We start from the raw sequence: 15,570 nt of genomic DNA, 5'->3' as shown, positions 1-15,570 counted from the left end.
GTAATTTTTCAGGTGAATATTCAGACTATTTGAGTCCTTTTTTAATCTTTCTAGCCAGTTTCCCATAACTTTTTTTTCTTTTTTTAACTAGGAAAGTGAAAGGGAAAGGTGGTTCAGTTGGTTTGTAAGGGAATGATTCAGGATCAGATGTATTCCATGGAGAGGAAAAAATCCTACTGGATGATCCAGAGTAGGATTTCTACTGAAACTCGGAACAAAAGGGAGACTAGTCAACAGGATAGCTGTGAAAGTTATTAACAAAACTGTTGTTTGCAAAGGTGAAGGAGAAGAAACCTGTAGCAGTTGCATTGTTTGAATAACAGAAGAAAAAGCATTAGCAACATCAGTCCAAGCTCTGTCCACCTGCACTTGGTAATTGATCCTTTTGGCCATGGAATGGCAAGGCTGACATTGAAGTTCCACCCTTAGTTAAATGTTACTTTGTCTACAGTTCGATTTTTTTTTTTTTTTTTCTTTCCCTTAACATACAAAAGAAACAAATTTTTTTTTTTTCCGATGATTGTTGAAGATTAGCTGGCAGCAGAATTGTTTTGTTGCAGATCTGTTCTACAGACTTACACTTACTAGCTTGTATTTGGTGGTGGCTTTTATTTTCTCCGTAGCTATTCTGACAGTCAGGACATTTCTTTATTTATGTGGATAAGATTTAGTAATTGTAGAACATCTGGAGTTTTGGGGGCACTTGCAGTTCTTAACAATATATCTTTTTTCCTCCTCAAACTATTCTTTTGGGTATCATGTTTTTCTCTTTGTTTGGAATTTGTATATATGCTCACGTTGTTATTTTATATAAAAATTACTGTTTGCTTAGGCTGTTTTCTACTTTCATGCATTATCAAAAGCAGCTGTAATTTCATGGAGACAGTTTTTTATTTTGTGTGGCTCAGCTGAGTCAGTTTTCTAAAGGATGTATGCACTCTGAAATAGGGATATCTGTTCAGTGCCTTGGGATTCTGTCCTAGGTTGTGGTCTTTCTTTTGCAGCTCCGACAACAGTGAATGTAACGCATCGTCCAGTGACACAAGCTGCTGCCAGACTTCCTATACCAAGAGCCCCTGCTAACCATCAAGTGGTCTATACCACTCTTCCTGCACCACCAGCTCAGAATCCAGTAAGAGGAGCTGTCATGCCAAACCCGGGTTTAAGGCCAGTCAACCCACAGAGTGGAGGTAAGGAATTCTTTCTTCCATGCACTTTTTAGCACAGCACAGCTTGCCTGATGGATGTGTTTTTCTTACAATAGTACTCCAAATTTATAGAGATTAGGCTTTTTTCCAGTTTACGGACTTGAGAAAATCTCAAGCTATTAAGAAATCATTCCTCCTGCAGATATGTGGATGAGGAAAAATTGGAATGAAGTCATCTCAGGCACTGACTCTACCAGTTATGCATCTCTGGATGACATGCCCAGTACATTACAAGGTAGCAGAAGGTAATGTGATGAGCGCCAATATTTTGTAAAAGGATAGTAAGAGACAGTTTTGTTATTAAGCAATAAGTTTAAAATATATATGTATGTAGTAAATCATGTTCAATTTCTTGTCTAAAAGCTCAGTTTATATCAGACATCCTAATGTAATTCTGTAACAATCTTTGATGTCCTGTGATTTGAAATAGCAACAAGTTTTCTTATTTTCCCTAAGCCTAGACAGATGAAATTTCTCGACAGACGAAATTTCTCACCAAATGCACCAGAAATTGATGTATGCTTGAGTCTCCTTGACTATAGATGCCGGCAAATTCATCTTGACTTTGCAAACATAAGTGGTATCTTCCTGCAGCAGCAAACTCATTTTTTGATATAAATAGTGTATGTCAACAGTAAAGACCTTAAAGTTGTACGGTAGTTTTTTTTTTTTTTTTTTTCTTGACTGATGGATTTAAACTGCTTTTTTAGCTTCTCCTCCAACCCCACCCTTTATGTGCCATGATTATTTTTACATGATTAAGCATATGTTTCCCGGTATTGATGCTCTTGAATATGAGGCTGCATTTGTGACCTCCAGATGCTGTATTTTTTTAGACACAAGTCTGTATAAACTAGACTCAGAACACTGCAAGTTTGAACAATGTAAGACTGTACCTATGTAGGTATGTGCAAAAATAACCAATTCATTTTTCTGAAGTAATTTTTGGAAAACAGAATATCAGTGTATTTTTGTAGCAATTAAATTCTAAATATCTTAAATATCTTGTATTAAATTGTAGATATCTTCTATAATTTCTGAGTTCAACCACATTGCTTTAGGCTGTGGAAGTATGGACTGTGCTAGCTAAACAGCTCACTGACTTGGTCAGCCAGTTCTTGATATATCTCTGGAACGTTGAGGTCTGAAGAAGTTACTGTTCTTTTCAGAATACTTGTTCATATTTCTTAAACTTCTAGTACTCATGTGCTGTATTCATTTGAGTCCAGGTTCTTTTAACCAGTATGTTTTGAGCGACATGCCTGCATCTTGTGTGTCTGCCCGCAAAAGGCAGTAAAAGACAAGGTAACCTCAGCCCATACTTGAGTTTTCTTCTTCATTACCATTTGGCTGCAAGTCAGACACGTATGATCTACCTATTATTTTGCAAACAGTCATGAGTACTTAGCAATCTAGGCACTTGGGTTAGTTTTTTTTAATAGCATTTTCTTCTTATGTACCAAAATATCAGCCTGTTTTTGTCAGTATCTGCCAGTTCTTAGACCAGTCATTCTAACTAAATACACATACACATCACCAGTGTTAGTATCTATAGAATACCTTTTAGTGTTAGATATGGAAGATATTTAGTGTGTTGTTGAAGAATACATAACAGATAACAAGCTATTTTTAAGCCTTTTTTTAGGAGAATTCAGGGAATTTTGTTAGAAGATGCTTCTCTGGAGGAAGTCAGTATATTCTTTTCCAGTCACACCAATTTCTAGAACAGAAGTTCAGAAAGAGCTGCCACTGTCCCTTCTTCAACATGGCCGATGCTGTGTTCTCAGGGGGGAATATTTCCTGTTACCAGAATAAGGTGCTTCTAGGTAGCCTATTAGGATTAATAGGAGAGTAAAAAGGACTTGCTTTTTGTTCTCTTCCACGGTCAGCTATCACATAAATTTGTCTGAATGTGGAAGACTGTCTTGTTCATGGGATGCCTCTTCGTACGCATCCACCTTTCTGTAGGCCATCAGCAGGCATGTTTCTTTTACTTCATGCAGAGGTGATGGAACTCTCTCTGGGGTGTCAGATTAGTTGACATCATCTGAATGTGACTTTGGACATCTTCAGAATCACACTATCATTTCAACTGATAGATAAGCTTCTGAAAGTTCATGAAGCATTTTAATTTTTTGCCATTTAAACCTGACCTTGTTGAGAAATATCTCAACCATTTTTTGGTTGAGGAGACCTCTAACAGTTTGGGGTTTTGTTTTGTTTTTTACGCGAGAGTTTTCAGGAGGCTTTATTTATCTATCTATCTATCTATCTATCTATTTATTTATTTTACTATGAATTCACTGGAGTTAGGGACTATTAATTAAGGTTTGTGAAGTTAGTGAAGTTTGATAGTTCCCATCATTATGAACAGGACAGTAGATCTAGTTTTTAGGAGGTGAAAAACACATGCCCCTTTTAGAAAAGCTACATACCTTTGGAATTCTTTACCCTACACAAGATGATGCAAAAACTGCATATTTACCAGAATATGCTGAAAGATTTTCCCCTTCCCAAGAACTGGTTAGTAGAGAACTCTGTTCTCAGCTGAACTCATCCAGCAACAGACCTCTGTGCAATGTGCTTCTGACCTGATGGTCCAGTGATACAATGAATGTTAATCCTTCAATTATCTGATCACAGAAATCCTCAGAAATTGAGACAGGTTTCAGACAAGATTATATTAACTCCAGCGTGATGTGGGAAATGATTTTCACTGGAAATATTCAAGACTCTGCTTGAAAGGGCTCTGAATAATCTAATCTAATAATAATCTAATCTCTGAATAATCTAATCTAATAATCTGAGACCTTTCTTTCAACAGAAGGTTGGAACAGATGATCTTCAGAGGTCACTTCAAACCTAGACTTTTCTGTGATTCTGTTAGAGACAGTTCTGGTATTCTGACTTGAAAAGTATGTCTGTCTAGTACTATTAGCACTACAGTACTGTTGTCTGACAGGCCTGATAGATGCAAGAAACTGACAGTTCCTCCATAGCATTGTGTATTCCCCGTACCTCAGGACGAAGAACTGGATGGTTACCCAGAGTAGATAAAAGACCAGTTTAGTTGCAATACAGGTTATTTCAAGGCTTCACATTTGGGTATCAGACAAAGAGGATTCACTTATTGTTGAGAAGTCTGTTCCTTGATCCCTTTTAGCAGCCATTACAAGTTTTCACCTTCCAGTCCATTCTATGTTTTCACCGTCTTTGTTACACAGCTTTCAGAAGTGCCTTGTGTAGGTAAATAAATTGAGTACAGAGTCTCCACTCCTTTGTATCTCAGCTTTGTATTGAAGGTCTTGGTAAATCTGACCTTTATGCTGCTGATGATCTGTATTGATTTGTATTATTCTTGGAACAGTCATTTTAATGTCAGCAACAGGTGCTTAAGGAGTAAGATCTTAATGCTTTGTCTTTGAAAGATTAACTTTAAGACCTCATCCAAAGTATTTTGCAAACTGTAGTTTTGTACTTCTGTCTCAACCAAGTAGTATATCTGCCTGCTCTTTGCAAAGATACATTCAGAGAGAAATAATGCTAAATTTGTACATTACATGTTCTTAAGGCATTTCTCTCTGTTTCTCCTCAAATTATTGTAATTTCCTGAGATAGGATTGTAGTCAAGCTAAAGCAGCTTATCTGGTTTGGTTTTTTCATAGATATGAACTAACCAGTTTAGATGACTGTTTATCCTACAGGAGTTTGTGCAGCTTCAGTAGCTTCTTAGATAAATATGTCAAAAGGAAAAGAATGTAAAATGGCTAGCTGGAGTTCAGCACTTTCATTTAACTACTCTTACTCAATAATAAAAGGATTAAGATTTGACACTTCATTTGACCTCACTGCCTCAGAGTCACAGTTCACAGACTTCTAACACCCATCACCTGTGATCATACCTTGATGACTATTTATAGACAGAAGAAATTATTTTACAGTAGCTGTGTGAAATCTGTCCTTCCGTGAGCTACTCTTTTTCTATTCTGGAATATTAGAACACTTGGATCTCATATACCTGTGGAACTTGGGAGTGGTGAAGGTTACTGCAGATCTTTTATTTTTGGATAGAAATACAGGAAATTCTGGATATTGCCTTCAAGGCAATATAAACTTCTGATTTATTCCTGCCAGTCAGGTCAGTTTGCTGTGGGTTTGAGTGAAATAGTATCTTCTTGTGAGTTCACATCCATAGTGGTCTCCCTTCTGAGAGGGAGACAAACTTCGACAATGACTTGATCTTTCATTTTCTATGCTTTTCACAGTGCAGCCTTTTGACAGTTGGACACTGAGCGGATATTATTTTGCTGCAGTGGCATTTATCTTTTTCTTTCTGAATCCCAAAGTGATTTAACTTTTTATTTTCATACTCAAAATCCTTGAATCTCACCCGGTCCCTCCACCCGTTTCTTTCTTGTGCTACCAATGATTAAAGCTTCGCTCTGTCCCCTTGCAGACATAAACGCTTGTTTACTTTCACTCTTACAGCTTCAGAGAAGGGGGAGATGGTTTTGTTTTGGTATACTATTTCGTCTGTCTGCTTGTGGGCTGTTTGAGGAGGGAGCATCATTTTCAAATTTGGTGTCATCCAGCTGAACCAAGGAGTTGGTCTTCCAGTGTTCTGTCCAGCTGAGTTTAAGCATTGAATATTCAGAGTATTCACTGTGCTCCTTTATAGGTATGACAGTACGAATGCCTCAAACAACTGCATATGTTGTGAACAATGGACTGACTCTCGGATCTGGAGCACCTCAGCTCACAGTGCATCATCGACCACCACAAGTGCATGCTGTGAGTATAGTAATTTTGAATTTATTTACTGCAATTTACAGGCGTGATTGCACTAGTGTCTCAGATGACTTCTTAGCGTGAATTGCAGAATAGTGAGATGCCTTGTAGACAGATCAGCTCTCCAGCTGATTTGCATATGTAGCACCACACTGTTACCTACAGCAATTTATGACAAGAACAGTGGAGGTGTGTGATCAGTTAGCTCACACCAGAGTTCCACAGATCACTTGTAGCGCATCTTGAAAAATGGTGCGTGAACTGTCTGCAGGTGACTTGTGGAGTCAAGGCTACAGAAGAACTAACGCAAAAAGTTTCATCATGGATTGAAGAATATAATTTGTGAGTTTGGCTGCAAATGGGATGACCAATTTCTCAGCACAGCTCTATGCAAATTTTAAGTGGGAGCCCAAGTTACAGACAACAACCTCAAGGTTGCTAACTCTGAAATTTTAGATTTTTTTTAATACTATTTGGGGTGATTCCTTCTGCCCTACCTCAAACCCTTTTAGTAACTATTCCAGAATTGACTTTGACTCAGTAAACTAGATCATATTACTGATTTAGACCTACTGCCCTAAAGCCACTGCTGTGTTATACCAAAGTATGTCTATTCTACTGGATTTGTTATGGTTTTGTTGTTGAGACTGAACCAAATACATTTCTTGTTTACTTGTTGTTGGGTGATCGCATTATTTCTGCTCTCCTGAAATGGTACATGTATTACTAACAAGGTTGCTCACCATTCTTTGAATCTAGACACCATTCAACTTCATGCACTCCCTGGTGATAAATAATGAAAAGAAATCCTGCAAGTTCTACACAGAAAACTCGGAGGGCACAAAAACTACCCCAGGTTCCACCCTGAAAGGCCCCTGGCCTGAAGAACAACAAAATTTCATACTCATTCTAACCCCATTTCTAAATTCATCTTAACTAATGTAAGTGATAGCTAGGAATGTTTGTGATCTAAAAATTTTCAGTGGAAAGCCACATTTCTGCCCTTAGTTGAAAACTTCTTGGAAACTGAGGCTGAGGTTTTGTGATCAGTTAAGGTGAACAACATTCATGTGGTACCATAGCCCATTCCCTTTCTCGTGACTGAGAACCAGCCTATCAAAAGAGATAATAAGTTGTCAGCCCAATCCACTACCTGTGGTGTTTGGGGTAGTGTGGGGACAGCAGCTTGAACATAAATTAGCTCAAACTTATTGTGAACCTGTGTGCTCAGTCTTGGTAAAAGGCACAGTGTTCACAGTCCATCACCTCTTGGATGAGGAAGTAAAGAAGATATAGGGAAAATAACTGTGACAATGATCTTCTGTACGGCTAATGATTTAAATGTGAATAATAAGAACTTCTGGCATCCTTGGTCCCACCCCTTCTCACCCTTTGCCGCTGCTCTCTTCTACCTCCACACACAGGACTTTGAGTTGCAGTGGTTGGGTGATTGCAGGCTGATTTGTTTCCATTTGCCTCGGGAATGATGAAGTAGAGCCTCCTGCCACTGCTATAGACTCTGACCTTTACCTTATTGCTGTTACATTGCTTAGGAGCCACCACGCCCTGTACATCCTGCCCCACTCCCAGAAGCACCACAGCCACCACGCCTGCCCCCCGAAGCTGCCAGCACTTCCCTGCCTCAAAAGCCACAACTGAAGCTGGCCCGGGTACAGAGCCAGAATGGTATTGTGCTGTCATGGAGTGTCATGGAAGTGGACCGGAGTTGTGCCAGTGTGGACAGTTATCATCTCTACGCCTACCACGAGGACCCAAGTGCCACTATGCCCTCCCAGTGGAAGAAGATAGGGGAAGTGAAGGCCCTCCCACTACCTATGGCATGCACTCTTACTCAGTTTGTGTCTGGCAGCAAATACTACTTTGCAGTCCGGGCTAAGGACATCTATGGACGTTTTGGACCCTTCTGTGACCCCCAGTCCACAGATGTGATCTCTTCCCAGAGCAGTTAGAGATCTTTGGAGCCTTTAAATGTGTCCCACTACCAAGAATCACCCCAGTTTGGGGGGTTTGATCCGATGCATGAAATTCACTGTTAAATCCACTTACTGCAGGATTACTTTAAACAGCTGTGTGATACACTACATGCATTGAGAACCAAAAGAAAAATAAAGTCTCACCTGTGGCAAGAGAACCTGTTTTCCTGGATAGCTCAAGTCATGGGCTGTTTGAAAATTTCATATTCCCTTCCATGACAGCTGTCCCACCTAGATACCTACCTACCCTTTATCCAAGGGCACCCTGGACATCTGGGATTCTGCTTCAGAGTGGGAACAAAATAAATTGCACAGTTTGTCTGAAGCAAAACATACACATCCGTCATATCTACAAAGGCGCTAACATGAGGGCAAGAACAGATTTGCCTCTTGCACCCCACCGCTCTGTGAGCAGGCTATGATGTGAAAGGCAATTCAGGGTCTCGCTTCTGTACTGGAAGATTGAGTGGTCTGATCTCATTTTACAAACTGTCATCAGTTCTCTGAGGGGAGAGAAGGGAATTTGAGTCTGGCCAAGGCAGGAATATGTGTGTAAATTTGGAGGTGGTGCAAAATGAATAAATAAATAAATAAATAAAAACCACTACCTCCTACCTCTTCCAGATAAGAACCTTCCTCTATTTTCACCATCTTCCCCCACAAGTATTGGGAGCATTCCCAGGTCAGATCTGAAACTGGATTGTAGGGACTGCATTCACATCTTTTAGCTCAGATAATTTCTCTGCCCTTCCCCTTATACATCCAGCCCTATTTTTTAGATTTATTTTGTGCCTTAAAGAGTAATTTCAGAAATAAATGTAGCCAGATATATTGTGGTGTTCTTTTATTTGTTTGGAGTTATTTTTCCTTTTACCCCTGTTGCCTTTCATAACTGCTTCTCATTTTCCTGGTCGTCGGTAATTAGGTATTTCTGTAAAGCCCAGGAAGTGTAACATCTCCTGATGCTGGATTTATCTTCATCTGTAGTATAACTCAACCCTCTCCCCACTGTAATTCTTGGGTAGTTGTTTTTGTCCTGTGAAGAATATTAGAGTATACAATCAGTATTTTCCACCAGAGCCTTTCCCTGTTCTTTTGGGAAAGTTGTATGCTGCAGTTCAGCCAAAGAAGAAACCTCTGTGGTGTGGCACCATGAAAGCTTCTACCTGTTTGCACGCAGTTTGGATTTTGAGTTAGTACGAAGAGGTATGAAGTTGGCTTCCCAGTCCTCTTTCTGTCCCAGTCACCTGTCTGCCTCTGCAGAAAGCTAACACACCCAAAGCAGTTTTGAAACTGTATTTTAGACACTGGCCCAAAAGTTGTGAGCAACTGCAAATGTTAATAGAAGCTTTCATGATGCTTCTGAGCTGAGAAAAAAAAAATCAATGCATCTGCCCCACTGTCCTGTTGTTATGTTACAGTTTGGTTATGCAAAAAGCAAGTTTAGCACCCTTGGACAAGAAAGGATCTGAAAGATTTTTGTTTTGGCACTTCTTAGAACAAAGACAGTTGTGTCATTCCTGCCCAACAGAACCAAACAATGGATTTAGAAGGGAAAAGAGCCCTTTTTTTTTTTTTAATCTGTTTCACCGTGTGGCAAAGCTGTAGAAAATAGAGAGAGAGAGAGAAATTTTTTTTTTCAATTCTAGTGCTCTCTTTCCTAAAACCAAGAGGTTTTCATATATAAAGCAAGGTTGAAAAAGGGCAGGAAAAAATAAACCCCAGAACATGGCTGGTGAAATACACTCTGAGATCATGGGTTCTTAGTTGTGTTCCCTTCAAGAACTTTATCACTGAAAGAGTGTGTGTTGTAGACTTTTGTCCATACTATTTCACTGCACTCCTTCGTGTAGCTAGGATTTTCACTTCTGTCAGGTGAGTAACAAATATTCTCTATATGGAAGCGTGCATTTAAACTATAGCAGTTTTAGTGATTTGAGTGAACAAAAATTTTGTCTGAATCCAAGTATCATGAGAGAAGGTTCACACTGAATCTCAAGTCTGAACAATGCGTAACCCCTCCTTTGAATAACAATTGTCCCTGTATTACTGGTGCCAATAATCAATAATGCCTTGAATTTTTCTATGTTTAACTGAATGTTTTGTCTGCCTCTTTCAAGGAACAAAAATCACTTAGTAATGTGTTTAGCCTACTTACGGAAAGTTGGAGCCTTATACAGCCAGTTCTGTAGTAGAGGCTTAGAGCAGTTTTTTCCAGTTGACGGCTGTTCAGTCCTCCTCGGGCAATTTTTAATGTGTTTTTGAGGTGGTACCAAAGGGCCTTTGAGAGGCCATATCAGTACAATGAGGTTTTATAGTTTGAAAGCTAAAATAAATATTAGAAAACAACCTAGAACTTATGCTGCTTATTTAATTGTGATTCCAGCACAAAATACACATGAACTTATCTAAAGTTTGTGCTTGCTTTTTAGGTCATGGTTGTTATTAGCTTTGTCTTGCTGGGGGGGGGGAGGAGGGAAGGAAGGATGGGGTTTTATGTTAGAATTCTTTTTTTTTTTCTTTCAGTGGAGGTATTGTTTATTAGGGGAGGTCTGGTTTGTATTTGGAGGTTTTGTAGGCTGTGTCTTTAGAGAAAGAACACTCTCCTTTATTTATTAACAAAGGATGTAGTTCTCAACTGAACTGTCTGTAAAACCTGACTTGTTTAATAGATCTGTTTCCACTATATATGGCAGAGTGCAGTTGATTTGCGTGAATAGACTAAATAAGCTAGCTACCATCTGCTGTCTGAAGCCATCAAAACTATAAGGACAAAAGCTGAATTTTCTTCTGTTTCATCCTTGCAGAGCTGTTAATATCCAATTTCAGGACCTTAAGCAAGTGCTGGTGGCAGAGTACATGATAAACTGTAGCTTGACTTTCAGGTGCCCATCTCAGTTTGGAGACCTTCCAGGTAGTGGGTCCTCAGACCACTGATGCACTGAAAACCTCACTGCCATATTTGTAAAATCATTTTCATGGTGTAACAGATCTCTACAAAGAATATTTACTCCTTATGTTAACCAGCTGGCATGTTGCTGAACTCCTTAGCTGGAATGACACTTTTCCCTGTGTTGTGGGGTTGGGGGCTTGGGGATTGGTTTTGTTTTTAACATCCTTTACCTCTTAGAAATGCTAAAAACTATTTAGGAACTAAATTTCTGCTAGTAACAAACATTCATAACTGTTTTCATTTAATAGATTTTATTTGAGAATATTACCAGAACATCCTGGAATGCTCAGTACAGGACTGTTAACACTGTGTGCTTCTAGATTGGGCTCTTCGTGAAAGTTTGCTGCTGGAGGCTTCCAATAATGCTGTTTTGAAATATGCTAAAAATCTCTACATGACTTTAAGTGGCAGGGCTGGTTTTAGTCTCAACTCTGCACTTCATGCAAGTATTTTCCATCTTGTTTTCAGTACATCGTATAAAGCTGTTCCTTGCTTAGAGTTTTGCTATTACCACTGGATACATGACATATTAGCAGTACAGAATTGAAGCTAGTTCTCCGTGCTTTAGAAGATACAGGGCTGATTCTACAGCTGTATTTTCCATCCTCATTTACCTTCTAGTTTGTCTAGGGTTTGTTTTGTTTTCTTTGTGTAGTATGTGGGGATCTGGATGTTCTGGTTAAAAGCAATTTTAGTTCAGTTTCTGGTTGGAGAGGAGCCCTACTGTGGAGTGCTGATAGCAAAATGCTATTCACTTCCACTGAGTTTGTCCTAATTACAGCTTCACTGACCTCCTTTATTTCAGTGTCTAAAAAAGCTTTATCGGATATTTTATTCAGATAATTCCTCCCCGGGAAGGGAGGGTAGACTGTAGGTATGGTGTATGTTTACTGCATCTACAGTGGCAGCCTAAAGAAACATGAGGGTGCAAAGACTGTTTCCCCTCAGCTTGTATTTATTTCCATGCTTCAACCAGCTTCCTAAGGAGCAGCAATTGATGTTGGAATTTCTGCTCCAAATTACTTATGCTGCCATTTGCTGCATTAGATCACTGAGCACAAGCACCGAGGTACTCATCCACCTGGCCTGAGGTTTTTAGCACAAAGCTGGCAAAGCCCGTGGTGTCTTCCCTGTGAATATAAGGGGTCTTATCCTGCTTCCTTTGAAAACATTGGCAAAACCCTTGGTGCCTTCAGCGGGAGCAAGATTTGGCCTGATAGCAGGGTCTGAGCGCTGTTTTGTACTGTAAGGAAAATAGTCACTTACCCCTTCCTTTATGCTGTTTGTCTTAAGTGTCCAATTACCTAGAATCCATATTATATGTAGGGACAGGTCAAATCTGTTCTTGTTCCCCAAACAGCCATTCCCCAGTATTAGAGTATTGCAAATACTGTACAAAATCAAGCTGTGATTCTGCCTTCTTATAAACTCATTAGTATTTTCATTTAGTCAAATATCTATCCAGATTTTTTAAATAAAAGCTTGATATATTAAATATATATTTTTTTAATTTGTTGTTTTGGGTAGGGGTGGGCATTGTATGAAAATACTGGAGGGAGAGGAGTTCAAATGACACTGTTACCTGAGCCAGCCCTGCCATCAAAATCTATATTTCCCTTCCAAAGAGCTTCTGAGGGGGGAGTGAAAAATTAAGGATAATCAAGAGAATGTGAATGAATGGATTTTTCTTTTCATCCCTTCTAAGTACCCTTTAAAATGCATTTTCTCATTGTCATTGTGCAGGCTGAGCTTTTTTTTTTCTATTTATATATATATATATATATATATATATATATACACACACACACGTGTGTGTGTATATATAATTTGAAGTGCTGTCTTAATTTAATGGGGTATAGCTGTAAATAAGGTAACTGAATGGTAGTGTTTGGGGATTTCTGTTTGGCTTTAGTAATTTATTAGCCATTAAAAGATTCAAATGTGCAAAATCCTTTATAGGAGACTGATGGTCTGAATTTTTTTTTTCTTTTGCAGCTGGACTTGTAAATACAAATAATATAGGACTGATTTTATGTCCAGTTTAAACTGGGCAGTTGCAAGCTTTCCCCATTTTTGTATGTACTGTAGATTAGTGTGTGTACATGTTAACTGTAGTGGGGTATTGTCTGACAAGCCTGAAATTTATACTTTGAAATAAACTACTGGGTTTTTAACATTTTGAGTCATCTGTGCTTAGTTCCAGTCATCTCTTTCAAAAAGAGCAAAGTGTGTGCTCTTCCTCTTCAGAAGTGCTGCTACGTGGAGAATGTGGCAGTGCAGGCATTTCAGTTTTGTAGGTTGGTCACCACCTTGCTCAAGTATGCTTGGCTCTATGTTGTTCCTAGAAAGCCAACTGCATGATGTTACTCTCCCAGCCTTCTCACAGAAGCAAATGAAAGCAATATTGTAACTTTTGGAAAGTCACCTTCCAAACACTTTTACAAAGCAGAGTGGCTAAAAATCCTGGACAGAGAGACTCTACTAACTTGCACACTGATGTTGCCCCAGGGAGGAGGGACTCTGATGGTACTCCTCCTCTGAATAGCTGGTTTTGACCTTTGGAAAAAAGCTGAGGATCATTCTTTTGTCAAAAGTATGGGAGATTGCTTTGGTTTTTCACTGCACCATTTAGCATTAGCGTCTTGAATGTGCAGCAGTTTCCTTCAGCATGGCTATCTTACTGTGCTTCTCAAGCCAAGGGGCAAGCTGTTGGTCACAGAACTAATTGTGCCAATCAGGGATAATGAAAAGACTGTGCAGGGATGGAGACAGTCTCCCCACACACACGATTCCTTTTCTGGCACTTCCTAAAACTTGCTTCGAATCACTGACCAACAGGCAATAGACTCTTTTAAGTAAGTGGTGGCCAAATAAAACCACACCTGAAACTCCAGAGTGTTTTTCTCAAACTGCCTATTTAGAATAAGAATCCAAATATTGCACAGGGTTTAGACCATTGGTTTTATAGTAAAATGTAGCACAACGACTCTGCTCCAGCAGAGCAGAGTTTTAACTCCAGTTTGTGCTGGTAGAAAAGAAGGCAAGTGAACACTAACATATTCCACTCCATTTTTTGCTGCAGTGTAGCTTTGCCATAAGTTCCAGAGTGTATCTATCTATCTATCTATCTGAAAGATGTAATACAACCTCAGACCAGAACATAATTAAGTAAGTGCAGCAAACTGCACCACTGTAGAGAAGAGGTGCTTCTACTTTGTGCTGTGAGGGAAAGCTGTAAAATAATGGCAATGGGATGAGAAAAAAGCTGATGCAGCAGGATGATGGCACTGTGACCCTGACAAAGAAACAAAGTTGGTCACTTCTGGGGAGCTCTGTTCAATCCTGCCTAGGCAGCCACCAGTTGGACTGTGCATGGGTATCTTCTGCTCCAAGGGTAGTGTGCACTGGTGACAGACCTCATCTATGAGCACTGAGGCCATATAGGGCATGACAAGTAGGGCCTGTGTGCTGAACCAGGATGGGTGGATGGGGGTGAGTTTGTTGCTGGGTTTTGGTAAAGGGGGGATGATAAAGGGAAAATTTGCATTAAATACAGTAAGTAAGTCTGGGGGGCTCGCTATGAGGAGACATTGCCTTTGTAGACATTTGCTAGTGATCCAAGTTTTATTACTACAACTAACTAACTGAGAGGTGGGTTTTTTTTTTCCACAGCTACTTCTCCACACCCTCTTGCAAAAAAAAAAAAAAAAAAAAAAAAGTCCCTCTCCAACCAAGCCTCAAAACCTTAAGTTTAAAAGGTAGAAGCCATGGGACTTAGGAGAAGAAAAAAAACCTGCAAGTGGGGTGTGAAGAAGGGGCAACTCCTGCCACAAACTAATTTGAATACAACTTTCTCTTTTTTTTTCCCCTTGGACAATAAGCCTTCCAGAGGGAGAGATGATAAAAGAGACCTTTTAACTATATGCTCCTCCCTGAGAATTCAGCTTTCAGGTCTCTCTTACCCCTGCCTCTAGGTCAGTGCAGCCCAACTCATAGTAGTCTCTTCTGGTCTGTGAGGCTGCTGTGCTGGAGGGGCCAGGCGCTGAACCCCACTGCTCCATGGGTATGGTCAGCAGCCAGGCCTGTGCATAGGGGATAGCATGGTAAGAGGAATCCAGTGACCATTAGCAGCACATGGCACAACCATCAAAGGCAAAAATATAGCCACAGCAGCATGGCTTATAGTCATAAGGCTCATAAGGTTCCATCTGTGTAAACATTTACTCATTTATTCTTAAAGCTTTGTTTTCCAACAGCTCTGCTTCATGACAGAGGCAGGGTTTGAGCATAAAGCAGCTTCTACCTGAGGACAGGAGGCTCAGGGTGGGAGAAAGGAGTGGCTCTTATTTCCTTGCCTATTTACAAATGGGCATGTCAAGTCTGCTGTGCATATCCACTTGCAGTTGCAGCAGAGGAAGGCATCCAGGTGTGCTCCCAAACACACCACTTGCCAACACAGTAATCCATAGCTTGGGGGGGGGGGGAATCCCTCTTTTTCTCTTTTTAATAAAAATTGGGGGAAAAAAACTTGGCAGCAGAAACAACCTATAATGGTGCTTTGCTGTCTAGGAGTGACAAAGCTAAATCACTGCCTTCCTCCAGCCACTTCATGCTCCCAGTCTTGAGA

General features: G+C 39.9%; 1 protein-coding gene across 12 annotated transcripts in view; it reads left to right on the top strand.

The window, feature by feature from the left end:
* ATF7IP (activating transcription factor 7 interacting protein) overlaps positions 1 to 10,339 on the top strand; it is a 115,080-nt gene extending 104,741 nt beyond the window's left edge. For 8 of the 12 annotated variants that reach the window (XM_067311176.1, XM_013947503.2, XM_067311138.1 and 5 more), the window contains 3 exons: positions 1,005 to 1,190; positions 5,887 to 5,999; positions 7,550 to 10,339. In XM_067311176.1, coding sequence (XP_067167277.1) covers positions 1,005 to 1,190; positions 5,887 to 5,999; positions 7,550 to 7,966 — 716 coding nt within the window. In that variant the 3' untranslated portion in view covers positions 7,967 to 10,339. Of the gene's footprint in view, positions 1 to 1,004; positions 1,191 to 1,350; positions 1,454 to 1,664; positions 1,752 to 5,886; positions 6,000 to 6,755; positions 6,938 to 7,549 lie in introns of those variants that run through there. The other 4 variants (XM_067311149.1, XM_067311164.1, XM_067311159.1 and 1 more) reach the window with 4 other exon arrangements.
* Positions 10,340 to 15,570: the final 5,231 nt, after the last annotated feature.

Source organism: Apteryx mantelli, chromosome 1 (assembly GCF_036417845.1).
Source record: "Apteryx mantelli isolate bAptMan1 chromosome 1, bAptMan1.hap1, whole genome shotgun sequence".
Taxonomy (NCBI): Eukaryota; Metazoa; Chordata; class Aves; order Apterygiformes; family Apterygidae; genus Apteryx; species Apteryx mantelli.
This window is presented reverse-complemented; position numbering and strand designations above follow the sequence as displayed.